Raw genomic sequence first — 20,551 nt, forward strand, 5'->3', positions numbered from 1 at the left:
GGTCACATGAGAAAGAGAGCGGCCAGTTTAAAGGACAAGTGAAGAACACGTGACCGAGGTCAGGAGACTGAGGTTTTGTTTCAGTGGTACTGTATGCCATTGTGGGGACTGAATGAATAACTTTGATGCCGGCTGTTCTGATACTAATCTACATGTCAATCACCCATACAATAGTAAATGTGTGCTTGTTTTGGGTAATAACAGCTGTTCTGAGCCACAAAAACACCCAGTGAAGTGTGATAACATTTGAGGTTGAGTTTACCTTTAAAAAAAGGTTACTAAGAACTTCCACAAGTCCAAAGAGAAATGGATGGAGATTCCCCACCTTCCACTTTATCAAACTGCTCCATTTCATTCATTCATGTGTTTCCATTAGGTGGGAGTTTGTACTGTCAGAGCAGGGAGAGGCTGTACCAGGCAAGTGTTGACTTGTCTGTTAGTGCAAGGAAAAAACTTGCACTGAGTCACTGAGTAATTTACAGCAAATGACAGAAGTCATTGCAAAAATAAAAAACAAGAGATTTAGAAGTAAGAGGGGAAAGATGCTGATAAAACAAACATTCTCCTCTGTGTGGAAAGTCAATGGAGAGACACAGGCCTCATGGATCTTCCATTTGTATTAACGATAGAGAAGAAACAAGAATATAATAAATAAAAATAACAAAATCAATTACAAGTCAATTTGTAATTTTTACATGTTTGTATGAACTCATGAATTTCACTTTTGAAAAGTTTTAGGTGTAGATTGTGTAAAAAGACATCACATTATGTTTCACAGGCCATTTACAATTAGAAAACTACAAAATAGTGTCAAAGATTTCCGTCCCAGATCATGACAGAATCTGACACTTCTGTCTTAAGAAAATTAAAATAAAAAATTCACCATAGAGCAGGAAATGTCAGGTGAAGACGTGAAAAAATATTGACAAAGAATCTCAAAACGTTTTACCCTATTTCTCAAGAAATCATTGAATCACTTCCTGTCTGAGATGAAAACGGTAGTGTCAATAACTGTCACTAATCATGGGCACCAAACATTCCCCCACAAAATTAAACTCAGAATGAAAAGACAAAACTCCAGATAAAAATATTGTGTTGTCAAGTAGCATGTTAGAGATATCAAGCCATTATGTATGATAGCAGTTAAGTTAGTCATAATCTGACATTAACTAGCTGTGCTTGTTTAAATAGTTAGTAGAACAAATATTTAATTTACACACTAGTGTAATTGTTCACACTGTTCAAACTAATTCTTTGTCAGTTACGGTGTATTCTATGAGAAAAAATAATTAGTATTATTTAGTATTTAGTATTTAGTTAAGCTAAAACACACTTATTTATGCAAATAATACTAGTGTTGTCTGGTAAACCTGGTGTCAATTTGAATCAATAATGCATTGGGGAATTTTGAATAACTTTTACATGTAGGCCTGAAAATGAATTTTTCATAAAATATTTATCCACCCTTATTGTTTTCATTTCAATTTAGACATAAGTCTTTCCCTGCATACTTGGTACTTTTTTTTATCATTGATATATGTAACAGCATAAGCTTCTAGGTATATAGGAATGTTAGGGTCAGATAAGGTCATGTTTTGACTCAGTTCTTTTCCAGTATTTAAAATGAGGAACACCCTGTTGTCCACTGCGTGTACACACAGCCCCTGGGTGTGGCGAATTCTCTTTTTTAATCATGTAGTGTAAAGAACAGAAAAAAAAAAATCAACCAAACAAATAGGTCAATCAATTTGAAACAAAAACTCAGTGATCCATCTGCTTTTGTGTAAATTTCTGTATTAAATATTTCTTGTTTTGTAGTACAGTAAAGTTAAAGTTTGAAAGATATATTTCTCGTTAAAAGTTCTTTCTAAATAAATCCACCAAACATAAACACTATGTGTGAAAAACGTAGTGGTACTACGTTACAAGACAACAGAATACAAATTTTACAGGATTTGATTATTTTCAGTACTGTGTTAAAATTATTGGTGACCTGTGATGTCATGAAGTGCCAGTACCAAAAGAAGCCTGTGGTCATACAATGATAAAGAATAAATAATATTTTTTAAAAGTCATGGGTTCATGTAAAAATAGTTGAAACTGTAGCCTTTAATGATTCGTGTCCACTGGAACTAAGTAGAACGGAAAGCTGTTTCTGAACTATTTTTCACTTTTGTGTAATTTATCAGCGCCACACCAGCTGTTCTCATGCTGGTTGGAAGGCATTGCCGCTGCGGTGTCACTTAATCACTCAGAAAATAAGGTTGTTCTCCTCTGACAGGACTTCACCTGTATCAAACAAAACGAATTAACCCGACTCCCAGTCACAGACACTAACCGGGCAAAGTCTGTTAATTAACCTGGTATGAACATGCACCGATACACAAATGTCAGTACGACAAGCAGCTAGGCTAACTGTAGAGTTTTGATATGGAAGAGTACAAATGTCTGATCCGATTAGCTTTAGCTTTGCTGGCGATCACTCAACACTTTTTTTCTCTGGTCGCAGACTAGCGCCAAACTTACCTGGAATAGCTGGCAGAAGGCACAACGTGAGAAGCAGTCGAACAAATATCATAGCGAAATTGCCTCTCGGTCTAATATTCCAGCTAATGGAGCCAGTAGTGAACGGTGAATGCTACTTGTTTCGTTTTCTATCACTTAAAGGTATAGCCGCCCTTCCTAGTTCTCTGGCTCCATCAAAAACACCAGTGTTACGCGCCCTGTGGTTACCTCACCAACGGGTTTTACTGCGCGTTCACTAGTTTTTTGTGACGAGCACTACTTTCCTTTCCCGAACTTCTTTTTTTTTCCCCATCATATTTTCCTGTCTCTGATTCATGAATTCTATTTGAGAACAAAGCCTGGTCAATTCAGCTTTGATCTAAAGCATATTAAACATTTTAACATTTTAACATATTTTAAACATATTTAATGATTATAATTAATTGTGGAACTTTGGATGTTAGACTTGAGGGCAAAATTATTAGCGTCTCCTAAGAAAGTGTACTTCTAAAATATTCTAAAATAACTATTCCTCAAGTGGTATTCAAGCTGTGTTTAAAACACTTCTGTATTTGATTTGAGAAAGTCTTATATTTCACAACATTTTCCAATACAATAGGGTGAAATTCATCCTATTTCTACAATACGTTGTGTGCCACCTTTATCAGATAAAATACATACTTTTTACAATTACGATTTTAGGATGACTTACAGCTATTCTTAGGGACCATAATTTGCGCTTTCAAAATACTTCAACAATAATATTAATATGAATATTTGAAGAGTTTGTTCTAATAACTTTTAATTTAACAATTCAATCTTTTTTATTTATTCATTTTAATGGAACACGTGTATATAAAAAATATTACTTCTAATGTTCTATGTTCTACGCACATAATGTATGTTTATTTAACCCTTGTGCGGTCTTTCGCATTTCTGTACACACCGTTTGTCCTTGGAATGATTTTCATCTTGTCCCAGAATATGAGTATTAATGAATATGAGGAAAAGTCATGCAATACAGGAACATGCATACTCATGCACACATGCGCGCGCGCGCGCACACACACAGGCACAAATACACATTAATGTTAACATTAAAACTACTACTGTTGTTGAATTATCATTATATTCGAAATGGGCTTTCACAATGGCAGAAGAGGTCGCCTCCTAGTGTCCACATACGGTGGTGCAATCAATTTATCACGTTTACAATATTGCATTAATCACAAAACTAATACACTTTTATTTTTAATACCCTTTATTTTAAAATGAGATTTATTTCACACTTTATACATAAATGATAATTTTAATTAACTTAAATATGTACGTATATGTTATTACCAGGGCAGCATATTATATACGTAGAGGTTCAAGTGAGAAAATAAAGTAAGGAAGTCGGAAATTTTAGAAATATGGTCATACCCTACTCTTTTGGTTTTGTGTCTCCTATGCCATTGGAAATAGAAATTTTAAGTAAAATCCAAATCTTAAACATGTCACCCATAATCTAATGAAACATTTAACGCGGTGGAAAAAATATTGAAACGTTTTACAGAACATTTTAATGAGTCGTTGTTGTTGAGTCTAAAGCATTACATAATTCGAGTGTACCTGAACACAGCAGTAGCTGGCCCTTGGTTGTTTTTGGCTCACTACCGCCCCCTACCTGAAACCTAAACGTAATTCTCACTGATGACGTCACTGGCAGAGTTGTCATGGCGTCTCTGAGAGCGAAGGTGCTGCTGCTGCAATTTAGCTAAAATCTGTCGATAGCCTGTTAAATCGAAATGGAGAAAAATGCGAGCGTGAATCGAGACAGCGACGGAATTTCCGTGTGTGGCAACATCACAGCGGAGATTGAAGACTTCAGCGCTGTTGGCGGAGTAAAAGCAGCAGCGCAGAAATGCAGGAACACCGAGGCTCCTCTCACTACTTTGGTCAACCCTAGTTGTAATGACAGCAACACAAATGTTGCTGCTCACATCGCTGTCACTGCCACATCCAGTACCGGGGACGTGCCAAAGCCGGCGGAAACTCTCCCGCTTCAGGAGACTGTGAAGGAGGAAAGTCGGGCGGGCAGAGTGCAGTCCGGGTCCCAGGATGTGGTCAGTAACGGGATGGGTCCTGATGAGTCGGTGCTGGCTGCAGGAGATATGGAGGGTGTTGCCTCAAAGTTAGTAAACAACAAAAGCGACGGTCCATCCTCACCTCCTGCTAAGGAGTGCACATACAATAGAGGTGAGGTTCTAGCTGCACATGGAGAGAGTGAACCGACTAAACCTGCTAAGCCTACGGTACTGTGTCCGAACAATGAAATCAAAGCAGCGGACGGAAAGACGGGGCAGTCCGGAGATCACACCTTATCGGAGGGATTACAGAGTGGGAGTGACCGCGATCCCAGCCTTGGTGGCGAGTCCCGAAGCATTGATTCATTGGACTCCTTCTCCAACCTGAACTCCTGCCCCAGTTCCGACCTCAACAGTGAGGGACTAGAGGATCGGGGGTTGGCCCTGGCCCTGCAGACCGAGTACGGGGCTGATGGAACAAAAACTTCGTGCAGTAAGGACCGAACTGCGGGTCAGTCCATTTACCACATTAAGTGGATCAAGTGGAGGGAGGAGAACACACCGATCATCACCCAGAACGAGAACGGGCCCTGTCCACTACTGGCTATTATGAATGTCCTTCTGCTGGCATGGAAGGTAAATGGATCAATAGGAAAATGACCATGACTTGATAGCAATACTTCCATCAATAGACATAAAGGCACCTGATACGTGATACCCATATTCTTTTACACTTGCACTTCAGAACTGAATGACTCTTCTTGTATTTTAACAAAGTCTGAAACTTTGAGACAGGCGTTACTGTGATCTATACAGATCGTCTCTTGACAACAGAACCATTACAGTTGTAGTTTTGTTCTCCTTTGTGACTTTGTGTTCCTTTTATGTTCTAAAATGTGTCACTGTTGCAGGTAAAGATGCCTCCCATGATGGAAATTATAACTGCAGAGCAGCTGATGGAGTACCTGGGTGAGTGCTCATGTCATTGAAACACACATTCAGTCGTCAAACATAATGATTATTGAAATGTGCATTCTAAACAGATACATACTTTGGAATGCTGGCTGATCAGGAGCCATTCAATTTAATATGTTTACTGTTTGACATAATAAAGCTGTACAGTTCACAAAACCTGTGTGTGTACTGAAGTTCAGCAGTGGCATAGAGCAAATATCAAAAGTGTAAAAGAAACAGCAGTCGCATCATCTCACAATGAGTATTTTTTCATTCATACATACAGTATATACATCTTTCCAGATTCTCTTGTCCTAAAATATATTTTCATATTGGTTCAGTTAATGTGAGGTTTACAGTAATGACATTATAAATTGCTATGCAGCAGAAAACCACACAGATTCGGGTGACTGCACACAGCAAGGCTTAATGCACTGGCACATATTTTCCAGCATCCTAGTAAACATTCTTTGGTTTCATATCCTCACAAATAGGACTAGACTTAAGGTCAGCTACAGTGTTTCAGAGTCAACACAGAAGGAGATGAGAACAGCGGAAATACCCATGACCCTGTCTCCTGCTTTTACTGAGGAAAGAAGAACTCGACTCTTTTTCTCTCTCCTGCTTTTTATAACCTTGGAAATCGTCAAGTTTACAGCTTGGATTTTTCAATGCGAGAAAAAAAGTGTGAACCTATTTGTTTCTCCAGTGTTTTTTTTATTTTATTTTATTTTTATTGTTGCACTTTAGTATCTGTCTCCAGTTCAATTTTATATTAAATGTTTCAAATTGTAGCAGAAAATTTAAACTCTTTTTGCAGTAGGGTTCCCCCTATGATAAAGTAGTTTCTATGATAAACAATAAAAAGCATCAGTTTCTTTTTAACCAGCCCCATTTGTGTGTGTAGTGTTTTTAAGCACAAGCTCAGTCTTATTTACTCTTTGTGTTCATTGGTAAGTGAAGCAGTGAGGGACGATGTACAGAAAGATTGTTTAAATTCAGTGAAGTCAGTGGTGCATGGCCCTGACCAATAAGCAGTAGAACAGACAAACAGTACTGAACCCAGGGAGGGGTTTGTATTGAAGTCACTGAGCCCACTGTAACACACTGGGGAAAAAACTTTGGGTCAATTGAAGTGTTTTTAAAAATGATTATAAAACAGTGGAATCAGCTGCGATGCACTGCTGGTCTGGTAATTCTACTTTATCACCTTTGCCAAAGGAAGAGGAGCCAGTTTACGTGTCGATAACCCTTATGGTAGGATATACAATACTTTACAATAATAATATAGTTACTTCCAAATTAAATTGGTGATACCACCAGCAATTCTTAAAAAAAAACTTGTTTGTTTATTTGATTAATTTCCATTTTTTAGACAGAAATATATAAAATGCAAACTTGTTTTATAGCACCAACTGCTTATTTGTAGGCTAAACCACAAAACATCAGTGTTATCACAAAAAGAAAAGCTTAATGTAGGAAGAATCTGTGATTTCCATAAATGAAATGACCTGTGGACTACAAAAACCAGCCTTGTCTAGTTAATTATTTTTATCTTTTGTCCTAGGAACATTTTTCTATTCTATATGCTGGAAGAAAAGTCAATAAGACACAGACTTTCTCCATGTGTAGCTGTTACTCATTAATGCCTTTGCTGATAACAAGAACTTATGGAATTCCACTGCTGTCACTGCTCAGTGATTGTGCCAGGTCCTAATAAATTAATGCTCATCTGCGAAGCAACCTTGGGATAATTAAATAAATAAATAAAACACTGTGGACTTAAAAACAAGACCTAAATAAAATGTCAACAAACATACAGCAGCAAAATATTCCCAGGGATACTCTTGATCTTTAGATTGTGAAACATTGCGAGTGGTGTTTGTAATAAGTGATCATGCTGCAAAAACAAAATCAGAGCAGAGCAGAGTCATCTGCCAGGCTATGACCACTGCCACAGTCTGTGCTGCTGTAGAACTGAGTCAACACATCTCAGGTGACACCGCAGTGGACTGGGAGTGGAGACACTTTGGCACTTTGGTTTTTGTCCCTAAACTGTGAATTTAACCACTTCATCTGTGACTCTCTGTCTTTGTCTCACTCTGTAGGAGACTACATTTTGGAAACCAAGCCTAAGGAAATATCCGAGGCTCAGAGACTAAACTATGAGCAGGTAAGACCTGCATTCTTGAAAGACTGTCACCTAACACCTGTGGGTTATTTGCCCTTGTATATTGACAGAGAACATAACGTTGTACATTTTCCTTGTACTGTTTTGAAAACACCTTGAGTTGTAGTAATGGTTTAAATCCGTACTCATCGATTCATGGAAATGCGGGAAACGTCCCTCAGAGATTTTGCTCAACCTGAAAGCAGGATGCGGTTGCTGCAGGTTGTTTGCACATTCATGATGTGAATCTACTCTTTTAACAGATCGCCAAGGTTCCCTAGTAGGCTAACTGGTACTACCGTGGAGGCGAATGAAGTACACTGAGCTCTTTGCATGTTGAATGAACCAGGTGGAGATATTTGGAGCTTTTCATTGTGGTCTTTTCTTGTTGAGAGAGATTAAAAGAAGATGGTTTATTGCGGTGGTACAGTGTGGTGGACACAGTCATCGAGGTAAACTAGCATTTAATGACTAATTGTATTTGTTGGCATTAGTGTACCTTACTGGGGAGGCTGTATATGCTCTTATTTACTTGCAGTACTTATTGGAATTTAGGATCGAAGTACATTCTTAATAGAAAGTATGTGTATACATTTAATTTACCGTGAGTCAAAGCTTTTCATCTCTATTCACTGCAGAGTTGAAATCAGACAGTTTCTCGACCTGTCACAGACTTTTGGCTAGACTGCTGTGTTTCTTTGTATCATGTTGCAGACAAGGTCAGCCGAAGGACCATGATATGGAAATAAGCAAAGGTTGCGTTTGCTAACGGCATAAAAGTGCAGCCTAGCTTTCCTCCTTACGTTACATAAGTTGCTGGGTTTAAAGAATAACAGGGTCAGGAGTGTCAGATTATGTGGTTTCACATAGGCATGAATGCTTAGAGATGCTTGGCTAGCTTCAGCTCACAGTTATTACTGAGGCTATGTGTGTGTGTGTGTGTTTTGCATATTACCATGTTGATGAAGCTCCACCTTCCAGCTTCCGCCCTTCTCCACAGGCTGCTGACATAGTGGAGCTCCTCTTGCGTGGCAGAGCACCAGCACATCTGTGAATGATTTTAGGCTGCACTTGTCCTTCTTATAGGGAGGAGGGAAAAAAACAATATTCAGTCTCCATTCATGTCATCACTGAGTGGCTGTTTGCTAAATCTATGTTAGACTTAAATAGAAACCCTCAAATATGTCAGCATATCTTTAGCACACTGTATTTAGGTTAAATTTGTGTTAAGTTATAACGCTGCTCTAATCCTGGACATTGGCCTTTATGCTGTGTATGTGTAAAACACTACATTTGGCAAAGCGGGAGGAAGTTGGAAGCAATGAAGAAGACCATTTGCACACTAAAATAAAAAGTTTCTTCCTCTGTGCACTTTGAAGACGTGTTTTCACCACTCGCTCACCGCACTGTTGTCAAACTTAAAAGAAATCAGTTCAGGCTTTGGAAACGGGACAGGAGTTCATAACAGACGTGGTTCTATTAAAAGATTCAGCTTAAAAAAACATCATCTGTCACAGAATTGTTTGTGGATTTAAATAGCAGTTGTGAGGCTGCTGCTACGGAGTAATTGTTAAATATTTACTCAGAGCTACATTGGCAGCGAGAGGAGCTCTGCTTTGCCTTTGTCTCAATGGACTCTCAGTGGCTCAGCAGCTCTCAGCTAAGTGTTAATCCACTGAAGGAAATGTCTTGTCTTGTTAATGGAGTCTGTGGTTTAATTTGCACTGATGGACGCTTTTCACACATTTCCTGACCTGCCTTTCTGTGCTGAGAAAAGCTTTAAAAATAATCAGTGTGAATTTTAGGAAGCATCACTCCCTCATCCTGCATGTTTCTTCAACTACAGTCTGCTGACCATGGATGGAAGATTACCTTGATGACTCATTTAAATAAAACTATTCAGCAGCAGAGAAAAAAAAGATTTTGGAACATGACAGACTTTATCATTTACCACTCTTGCCAAAGAACAACATTATCCGTGTGTTAGTTCCTATTTTAGATCCTGACGACAGGAATGCAAATAGATGACAATTACTGTATGCAGTATATCTGCAGAATTACCGCAACTTACTTTTGTTAGTCATAATGTGTAATATGTTTCTAAAACATAACAACACTGGCTCATCTGAAATAAACAGTTGGTAAAATAGAGGGAAATACATTGTAAAATCCAGAGGAGCTATTTTAAAAATGGAGAAACCTCTGCACGATGTTATGATTGTGTACAGTAAAAACAGGAGTGCTGCGAGGAGAGAGTCAGTAATGCACTGCTAATCATTTGATCTAAAAAAGCTCATCTGTTGCTGGAGCCATAAAGATGTGGTCCATTACACAGCCTTGTTAATCCTGCCATCAGTGCTGCTCATGACTCTCCTAATCCACACAGACTGAGAGGCGTTTCACCTCAGCGCCACGCTGAAGCTGCAGTCATACATAACTGTGTAATAATAGATGAGCACTTACTCACTGCTCATATGATGTATAGTAGCACTCCAAACTTTACTCCCTACACAATCACTCCAAACATTTGCAATTCTGTTTTGGTACATGTTGAAGGATTTGGAACAATTAGTGGTCAACGTCAGATTTCTTTGGCAGTTTGGCTGGTTCTGTCATTTTTACTAAAGCCAAACACTTATTGTATGTAACAAAATATAACCCATATCATCCATGGCCACCACGAGCATCGTAACTAATTATCAAACAATTCTGTGCTATATTTATGAACTATCATCTCTACCACATCTAGCAGTGGTGACATGTTGCAGCTGTGTAACCCTCAGCTCCCCATCAATGCCCAGGTGAAAACATTAGCATTAGTAAACAGTATTAGAATATCATCAAACAAAATGGGTTATTAGGTTTTTTGTTCTATTGTGGAGATAATGAGAAAGAATTTGGATCCAATATGGTGGCTTCCATTAAGGAGCCACGCTCACTCTACTCTCAGGTGGACGTGCCCTCATTACAGCATCAGTGAAATTATTATTTAATTTAACAAGGTAACTGATTCAAGTTTACACTCTCCACACTTGCTTTGAAATGTGGTTTTGCTTTTCTGTTCTTTTCCTCATGTTCCACTTTTGAGGATGTATTTCATATACACTACACAGCCCTTACAGAGTTGTAGGGCTCAGCTGTAAAGGTTTACCTTTGCTACAGTGAAACGGTTGTGCAGGGCCAGAGCCAGCTGAGGAACATGGCTCTGGGGTGGAAGGTCCCCTTGTGTGTTTGTGCTGCCAACTGTAGCTGTGGCTTCTCATGATTTGATGTGTTCAAACCCACATGTCTATACAGTGCAGTGAAAGGTCAAATGCTTCATTGAATTGTTTTCTAAATCTGGTGAAACCAGACATTGACCTGTAGTGCCTAATGTGTGTGTCTCTGTGTGTATGTGTGTGCCTGTAATACTTCACATACCTGGTATGTAGCTGTGCAGTACCATATGAAGGAGCAGCAAGTTCTTTTTCAGCTATAGGTCAAGGGTTTGATTCCAGTCTTGGCTGCCCTACATCCTGATGCGTCCCATGACAAGACACCTAACCCACACACTGCTCACAGTGGCTGTGACTCCTGCGTGTTAATGGGACAGAAAGAAAGTGATTCATATGGATGTCATGTTCAAGTGTCTTAGTAAATGGGTCAGTGGAAAAACTGTAGCATCAAGTGCCATAGTGGTCATAGACAGGAGACAACATTTACACAAGTAGAGAGTGTTCACCATTTATACACTCACTGGACACTTCAGTGAATACCAGATCTAATCTACCAGATTTTAAATCACAGATTTACCTTCACATGTGCATAGTCAGTCTGGCAGCTGCTGCAGATTTACTGTGGGCTCTTGTGAATCTTCTGTTTCACCACATCCCAAAGCCTCTTTTGGATTTAGACCTGGTGAATGTGGAGGCAGTTTAGGTCAGAAGAACTGGTTGTTGCGTTCAAGAGTCCAGTTTAGAGTCAGTTTCTGGTCATAAAGAGAGGGTCATGCACTGCAACAATACCTACAGTCGATCAGTGGCACCTCAGCTCTGCTGAAACCCACAGTGTGCCAAGAAAATATCCCACACACTACAATCATACCACGTAATACGTTTTATAAAGCACCACTCTGAGGCCTGGTGGAAAGTGTAGCAGTTGTGTTATTGTGTGTCTGCGTGACCTCATGCATAGTTAAACAGATGTACCTAATACAGTGACTTGTTAGTGTATTTATGAACACCAAAGGCTCGCTTCACTTACGTTGTTGTGTGTTTCCTCACTTGTATCACAGCTTGGCCTGTTCATACCTGCAGAAGGACGTGGTGTGCAGTGGTGGCTGGGGTTAAATTATGTGAAAAGACATAATGAGTGGGCTGCAGGGCCCGGCTGAGGACCTTTTGTTCCCCTTCATCTTTTGTGTGTCTCTTATAAAGATCGAAAACACCAGAGTTCAAACAGACCCTGTGAGCTGCACAGACGTCTGTCTGCTGTTTGTCTTACTTTGTCCACTCATTAATGATATGGTCATCGGGAAACATTATGTTTCATGACAATGACGAGTCTGAAAGCCTCCGAGGAAATTTAATATCCACCGGATTCCTGGCAGTAGGTGCCTGTAGGTCAAGCAAACCAAATAAAGAGCAGTAAATATAAAACAGCTTACTTTAGGCTAAATTAAATGGCTTTGAAAGTAAACAGACAGGCCCTGTGTTAAGGTGGGGTTTTCTGTGTTGTTCTGCAGCTAATGGTTTCTTGTACAGGTCAGAAAATCAATCAGTGGTAGCTGCAGCTGCCCTGTGAGCAGGCTGTGTATCAAAGATAGCTCGGAGCATGTGGGAACAGTTGGAGAGTGCCTCGACAAAATCAATACACAATTCTCTGCTATTACCACACATTTGAACAGCAGTTTCTTTTGTTCTGTTTTTTTTTTTTTACCTCCCCTCACAGAACATGAGTGACGCCATGGCTGTGCTGCACAAGCTACAGACAGGTCTGGATGTGAACGTGAAGTTCACGGGGGTGCGTGTCTTTGAATACACACCTGAATGCATAGTATTTGATCTCCTGGACATCCCTCTTTACCATGGCTGGCTGGTTGACCCCCAGGTGAGATAGTGCTTTTAATTACTTCTTATTTTGACTTCCTTAAAAGTTAAAAGTCAATAAACCTAGCTTAACGTTACCATAAAGAGCAAAGGATAGGCATTTCCTAACTGTTCTTTCTTGGCTCAGGCCACTGCAGTATCACAATGCAAACAAGTGTTCACGTCTCTCCCAAAGCTCGGTGAATGTTCTTTCCCACACTGTTAAATCTCTGTTTGTAGATGCAGGACATTGTCAAGGCAGTGGGCAACTGCAGCTACAACCAGCTGGTGGAGAAGATAATATCCTGCAAACAGTCAGACAACAGTGAGCTGGCTGGTGAAGGTGGGTGACTGTACTCTCCTTACTCTTCCCACTCTTTTCCACAAATATGAACACCACACTAATTGGTGTCTGTTTTGTAAATGTCAATGCCATTTCATTCATACAAATTGTTTGCTCATCTGTTGAAAAGATGTCACTTATTAAAAAGCCACTAAGTCCACTCAGTGTCCACTACAGCCAGTCAATATCAAGTAAAGCCTCAGACCACATAATATCACAATATCACTGCACACCACACTGTGCCACTGAAATATAATAAACTTGGTTGAGGCCTAATTTGAATCATGGATTCAAATATGAAAAAGTTGACCCAGCCAAGTCCGGCAAAAAGCCTGGAAATGTTGTACTGATCTCAGGAGATACACATCTATGGAAATGAGGCTACTTCTTATTCACATTTCCCTTTTCATTTTTTCCTTCTCCTTCTCTCTCCTCCTCCCAGGTATCGTAGCAGAGCAGTTTCTGAGCAGCACAGCCACTCAACTGACGTACCACGGCCTGTGTGAGCTGACGTCCACTGTACAGGAGGGAGAGCTCTGTGTCTTTTTCAGGAATAATCACTTCAGCACCATGATCAAATACAAGGTAAACCCAACACAGGTGCCTTAGAAATACACTAACGGGAGGGAGTATAAGAGGAGAAATCAAACAGAAAACCTGTTCATTGTTCAGATCGTCTAAACATGAAGTATTTGTAGTCATTCCTGTTTGTTCTTTGGGCTTCAGACAGCACAATATTTACCTGGAAACATCAGGCTGTGCTAGCATCTCAGGTCATTTACCAAAGCAAAGAAATCTATGGTGGGGACATTCCATCTCCTTTAGTCCACGTCGTCGTGAATTGTACTCTACAGTTGATAAAACAATCAAAGCTGTGTCTGACATTATGGCCAGGCTGAACGACCAACTGCACTAACTGAGACTACATAGATTAACACTGATACCATGTGAATGTGTTCCTCAGGGCCAACTCTACCTCCTGGTTACAGACCAAGGTTTTCTGACAGAGGAGAAGGTTGTTTGGGAAAGTCTGCATAATGTCGACGGGGACGGCAACTTCTGTGATTCAGAGTTCCGGTTGCGACCGCCATCAGATCCGGAGACCGTGTACCGTGGCCAACAAGATCAGATAGACCAGGTCAGAGCACAAAACCAGCAGGCCCAGATTATCTAAAGATAGTGTTGTTTTTGTTCCTCCACACGTTTAGATTACATCTGAGAACTGAAGCCTTTTTTATTCAAACATTCGTGGTTGTGCCAACTTGGGACCAGTCCTTCGACAACATAGGCTTAGTGATTCAAATCTTTTCAGGCCAAATATGCTTACATCATCAATGTGGTAACATCGAAGAAATTTGTAGTCTGTTGTACATTTACATGTTGTATCAAAGTCAGTCAGAGGAAGATGCTTGAATAGTGTATCTTAACCTAAAATGACAAAAAAATGTGTCTAAGTGATCAGGGAATTAGACAGAACATTGATTATATGTTTGTTTGTTTGTTTTTACAAAATTGCATTTTGTGGCTGTTTGTTAGGCACGTTTTACAAGGACCATGTTTAGCCAGGTTCTTATCTTTAGACCACTCCTAATTTTTGTCATACATTAAAAAAATGTGATAATAAAATAATAAATAAAATAATTCTAGGCCCAAAATGAGCATCAAAATATCCTCAACACAGTTGACTATTTGCCTCACGATTTGAACTCACGATACAAAACAGTAAGAATCCGTGTTACAGTCAGTCACAAACCAACACCATGCAGATGTTCATAAAAAGTCTACTGTGTTTTGTATAGCACTCTGTAAGTGCTATACTGTACATACCTAATAGTATCAGGCTTTCTTTGTACATTTGAGTGCTTTATTTATTATTAAAAGTGTAGGATGAGTAGAGGACTGTGGAAAACTCAGCCAGTCAAGGCTAGATGAGGTGGAGACATAGGGAATGACCAAGTTTGTTAGTGTAGTGAAAACACATAGACATCACATAGACATCAGAGTCACTTACAGTGTCCACCTGCATGCGTCTCCTCTCAGGATTACCTGATGGCGCTGTCGCTGCAGCAGGAGCAGCAGAGTCAGGACCTCCAGTGGGATCCACTCCCTGAGGGCATCAGCGATCTGGAGCTGGCCAAAAAGCTGCAGGAAGAGGAGGACAGACGAGCATCCCAGTACTACCAGGAACAGGAGCAGGAGCAGGCAGCGGCGGCAGCGGCAGTACAGGTCAGAAAGGAGGGAGAGGAATAAATGTAATACAGAAATAGATGTCACAGGTTAATATGTCAGTGATCAGAGAGATTGGACAGGCAAGGATGGAAGGGGCCAGTTATGCATTGTGTCTCATTTTTATGCAAACAGTATTTTTGATTATAATTAGTAAAACAGCTGTTACTTTGGTTTCCAACGTATTCTCATTCACAGCACATTTTTCACACCTGTCCACAACTAAAGTGCAACTCTAATTCAACATCACAATACTCACTCTGAGTTCTCTTTATTCCCTTTTGTGCATCAGGGCCACCAGGAGCTCGCCGGGGGAGATGAAGCGGACAGAGGAGGTGCAGGAGCAGGGGGAGCAGCAGGAGCCGGTGCTGCTACCGCAGCGACAGCAGCTGGAGCCACAACCAGCCCAGGAAAACAGTCCTCGAGCGTAGAGCGCAAAGCTAAGAAAGAAGCAAAGGACAAGGACAAGGACAAGTGTATAATTTTGTAACATACAGAGTGTCTGTGTGTGTGTGTATGTATGTAGTAGTATGTTTTGTGCGTATTGTTTTTCTGAAAGGAAAGCGACAGCATATGGTTCTCCATGGACCGAAACACCAGACAGAGCCCCAGTGGGTGAGGAAACATGAAGAGAGGGAAGAGACTTGTGAGGACTCTCAGAGGATGAGCTGTCTCTGAACCACTGGTGCCTGCAGTCCTCAACACCAAGACGTCAGAGGAAGGGACGCTTCCGCAACAACTACGACGACTACCCCTGATCTTTCATAATGTTGGCCAAACTTTGTTACAAGTTGCACAGTGCACTATATTTGTGACTAGGGGTCAAATGTATGTAGGGTGGAATATTTTATAGTGAAGAAAATCTAAATCTAAACAAAATTAAGATATAATCTAAAAAAAAGATGTTATGCTATTCTTATATTTTCCACCCCAAAAATATTCACTAACTTTTTGTTATTGTAGCTTATAATATATCTTTTTTTTTAAATATTATTATTCACTAAATGTAAACAGATCCCATTCTTTGGGTATTGTTGCATCATTCACTTTGCTTAAATGCCAAGTTTCACATTTAATTTATGTATTTGCTTAAACAAACGAAGCTTTGGCAGCATTTTTGTGTTTTGTTAAAGCTGAAAGGGATTTTTTTTTTCTTAATATTGCCTGTTGGAAATTAATGTAACACTGCAGTGTCATTGTCCTTGCCAGAGAGCTGCCACATACTGTAGCATCATGACAGCACTCAGTCGTCACATCTCACTCAGTAATCTTGGCCCTTACAGAGGGTGGTGCTGTTGTACTGCTCTTTGAATATGTACAGCACAGTATATGCTGCGTGCTGTACACTCAGCTCATTCACTCACACAGTGTCAAAAAGGTAAACTGGTTTTAATTGGACATGGCCAAATTACTGTGGTTCACAAGTCAAACTTCAACCTAAGGGCATGTGTCCTAATTCTAAAAACAAATGTGCAGCTTTGTGGTTATTAAAAGTAATTTTCAACAGATTAGATGTAGTATTAGACTGAAACCTTTTACATGTGTGATGGTTCTGAAAGAACGTTTTTTTGTCTTTATTGCAAGTGTCTTAAGAAGTGGAAATGCCACAGAATTCAGTCGTATGGATGTAATGTTCACCAAAACAATTGTTGAAATAATAACGATAATTATCAAAGAGAGAAAATAAATTCCTACCACAGCAAATTATATATATATTTAAAAAACAAGCTAATTATTTAGGCTAAATTTAAAGAATTGGCACACGATGACCGAAGGTAAGTCAAGTTACCACAAAAATCTAAAAAGTGCTCAAAGTGAATTGGTAAACATGGTTGACCAGAAAGTTACATGAAAGAATCACACGGTTGTATTACATCCTATACACTGATATTCTGTGGCATCATCTTGAAGCTTGTGCACATTTCACTGCAGCGTCAAAAAATACAAATGTACATACATAACTGTGTAATCCGTTCTCATGACAGACTGAGTTTGGGTCTTGTGCCACTGTTGCACCATGGGACTGCCTCCTGCAAAATGTTTCTATCTATACATTCCAACTGGATGCCTTTTTCTTCTTCTACAGTTAGAGGGTTTTCGCAGCAGCAGGTCTCTGCAGTGCTGGTGAGAAACTCTTCACTGCTTTTCTCTGTGAGAGCAAATACACTGTCAGCACAGGACAATGACTTGGAGGCAGCAGGCTACCTTCAGGGTGGGGACCTGACCCTAACATGTATGTGTGTGTGTGTGTGTGTGTACACATACACATATGACACCCGACCACAATTCAACATATTTTCTAAGACAAAAGGAAACAGATGTATCATCGTACATTGAGACAATCCATGTCGACTTTTCTTCCACTCAAACATCAGGCCTTTGACAGAAGGCTCACTTTCTCCAGAGTCTTTTTCATATTTGTAAAGGCACAGTTCCTCAGCTGGATTCACTTTCTTCCTAATATTAAGGCTTCGGAGGATCCAACACTATCCTGTCACTGGTTTAAACTTGACACTAAAAACTCTTATTAGCTGCTCCTTCTCCAATTACTTGGTATATAAGGTATCTTATTGAACAGGGTTAAGGAACATTGTTAACTGTGCAAATGCTTTTTAATGACTCCTAAGAACTTTGTTTGAATAAACACCGTTACAACATAATCATCAGGTAAAAGCAAACATTACAGCTTTGTGGCAACATTTGTGCTTTTTCTGTTGGTTTTCATCCAGTTTCACCTCCTTTATGTTTATTCCCCAGTGTTTCTCAAACTAATATAAAGAAATTACTTTTTTTTAACCTACATCTCTTATTGTCTTATTATAACAACATATATGTATTTAGAAGTACTCTACTCAACAATACACGCAAATCTTAAAATTAGAATAAACAGTAATGTGTCTGTGTTGGTAAACACAACACGTAGCTCCTGTCCATCTCCTGCAGAGGGTGCTATAAAAGCCAATTTTAACAAAGTACAGTATCCTATAAAACGCTCATAAAGTTCTCTTAACTGTTGAGCTTTGCTATTTAACTAGCGTTAGCGCATTAAAAAACCTTGTTGAGTTTGTCAGGAGTTAATCACAAAAAGACAGACTACGGTGACAGCTGCCGTTGGTTCTGTGTGTGGCTGAACAGCTTTGACTCAGTAAGGAAGTTATGAATCACATCCCTTGTGATACATAATTCACAATTTTACAAAAACTTGACAGGGTAGGTGTTGCTGCAAATAGAGAGACTAGAATACATTTAAATTAGTCAGTTAAATTGACTGATAAGTGAAGGGGAAAAAAGCAAGTTTTTTAACAGAGAAAATAAACGAACTTGTCTTAATTGTTTGGGAAACACCTGGGGGTCGTTCAGTGTACATGCTGATTAAACATTCCAGTTGACGTGAACTAAATGTTACCTAGAGCAGTAGGAGTCAGTTTAAAGACTTCATGTTGGTTATGGTAAATTTCACATTATCTTTTTAGATATATTGTGCATCACCTTTAGTCATTGTTAGCAGATAAAGATATACTTTTGTTGTACTGTGTTTCAGCCTCTTTCCTGCCATGAATGTCGGGGATGAGAGAATATTGTGTTTAATGTCCCAGTGTGATTTCTTGGTATGTCTTTTGAAAGTGATGGTGAGGTTCAGTGCTGTTCACTTGCTGCTTGTTTACACATAATCATTGTATCATTGGTTTTGCACTGTTACATTATATGCACTAATGGAAGAGAAACATACCTCATTTTATACACAACATCAATGTGCAAGAGTGCTATTGTTCTTTGTTACCTTTTAACAATCGGGTAATACTTAAAAGAATTAGCACAAAGGCAATCACATTAAGCAGAGTTTCTCAAACGACGGGCTGTGACCCACAGTGCTAACTTCTAAAGGTTGTTAGTTACAGTTAAGAAACAGTTAAACAGAATCAATCAGAACTTTCTGTTAAAGTAGATAAAAATAGTGCTATGCAGTGATGAAGTGGTTGAATACGATACGGCCTACTGTGTCTGTCTACTTTAGATATTTTTAAAAGAGCTACACAAAAAGTACATATGCAGATGAAACCAAATCAAAAACAGTATGGGATTGCCTGAACAAACAGTAGTTATACTATTCTTTCTCAATTAGTTCGTTATAGACATCAATGATATCTTATAATGAACTGGTTCTTGTCGCATAGCACTTTTGATAATATATTGAGTACAGTAGGATAGCAGGACAGCTTCTCTTTGACTTAATTGCAAGAAAATTGCCACATTCTCCTTTATTTACAATTTATCAAAATCTAAATTAATTGACATACAAATCTTTTTTATCCAAGTGTTTCTTTAAATGGATGAGTCCAAATGTCCAACAAATGAAATGTGATAAAGTTGTTTTTTCTGCTCTTCCACAATGGTAAAGCATCCTTATTCAGAGTGGATTAAAACAAACTTTCAATTATTTCTTTTTTGATTTTTAACAAATAAAAGATATTTTCTGCAAGTTACAGAGTACATTTCTTGATAAGACTTGAGTGGGCATATTTTCTGAAGAATTAAAAGGAATATACTCTAGGAGAACTGGATTAAGAAAGAACATTTAGCACATTTACCATCAGTCATACGTGTATTTTAAACAGCATAAAAATCAGGAAATCATTTTAGGGTGCTATATTACTCCATATGCCATATGTTGTTAAACTTTTGTATTTCCAAATTTATTTGGAGGGAAATGTGGCATCTAAAAGTGAATAAGGGCATTTTCGAATGCATTAGTTTGTATTGATCATCTATTTGAAAGGAGATTCTGGTGCTACAACAGATCCAGTCACTTTGATTAATGCCGATGAAGCTCTCACTAAGAGCGCAATGTCCACAGGGTGACAAAGTAATCAATAACATTAGTAATATAAATTAACACCAAAAGCCAGGAGACAACAGTGGTGTCCTATCAGTCAGGAACAAGTATATAACGGAATTTGACTGAAAGAATTGCATTATCCAAAAAAAACCAGAAGAGAAAAAAACCCTCCAAATACAAAATCAGACTCTAGGTAAGTGTAGATGTCTAAACATCTACAAAAAAAGTCTTTCTTCAGATAATCTTATTGTCTCCCTCACTACATGAATATATCACATACAAAATGCAAAATAAATACTGAAATACCAGATGTTTGTATCAAATGCAGTTTGACATCAAGTTCCATAAATCACTGATTCCCAACCAGTGTCAGAACACATC

The 20,551-nt window shown here is 39.0% G+C and overlaps 2 protein-coding genes across 3 annotated transcripts in view; one reads left to right on the forward strand and one right to left on the reverse strand.

Moving 5' to 3' along the window:
* Positions 1-2,786, reverse strand: part of adam10a (ADAM metallopeptidase domain 10a) — a 14,654-nt gene extending 11,868 nt beyond the window's left edge. The window contains exon 1 of one of the 2 annotated variants that reach the window (XR_003049725.1): positions 2,527-2,786. Coding sequence is in view for 1 of the 2 variants with exons in the window: in XM_008310036.3 (XP_008308258.1) it covers positions 2,527-2,578 (52 nt within the window). In the remaining variant the exon portion in view is untranslated. The remainder of the gene's footprint in view (positions 1-2,526) is intronic. The other variant, XM_008310036.3, reaches the window with a different exon arrangement.
* A 961-nt stretch (positions 2,787-3,747) lies between these two features.
* mindy2 (MINDY lysine 48 deubiquitinase 2) lies at positions 3,748-20,384 on the forward strand. Its single transcript, XM_008310035.3, has 9 exons — positions 3,748-5,210; positions 5,486-5,543; positions 7,637-7,701; positions 12,628-12,786; positions 13,005-13,107; positions 13,550-13,692; positions 14,072-14,245; positions 15,148-15,333; positions 15,626-20,384. Exons 1-9 carry the CDS (start codon positions 4,296-4,298, stop codon positions 15,821-15,823), a joined length of 2,001 nt encoding a protein of 666 aa, XP_008308257.1. The 5' UTR covers positions 3,748-4,295; the 3' UTR covers positions 15,824-20,384.
* The last annotated feature ends 167 nt before the right edge of the window (positions 20,385-20,551 follow it).

The sequence above is a fragment of the Cynoglossus semilaevis genome, chromosome 5 (genome assembly GCF_000523025.1).
Source record: "Cynoglossus semilaevis isolate Cse_v1.0 chromosome 5, Cse_v1.0, whole genome shotgun sequence".
Lineage (NCBI taxonomy): Eukaryota > Metazoa > Chordata > Actinopteri > Pleuronectiformes > Cynoglossidae > Cynoglossus > Cynoglossus semilaevis.

Coding starts and splice junctions, on each gene's coding strand:
- mindy2 (XM_008310035.3), top strand. CDS start 4,296: ATGGAGAAAAATGCGAGCGTGAATCGAGACAGCGACGGAATTTCCGTG. Junction 14,246..15,147: donor AACAAGATCAGATAGACCAG/GTCAGAGCACAA, acceptor GTCTCCTCTCAG/GATTACCTGATGGCGCTGTC. Junction 15,334..15,625: donor CGGCGGCAGCGGCAGTACAG/GTCAGAAAGGAG, acceptor TTTGTGCATCAG/GGCCACCAGGAGCTCGCCGG.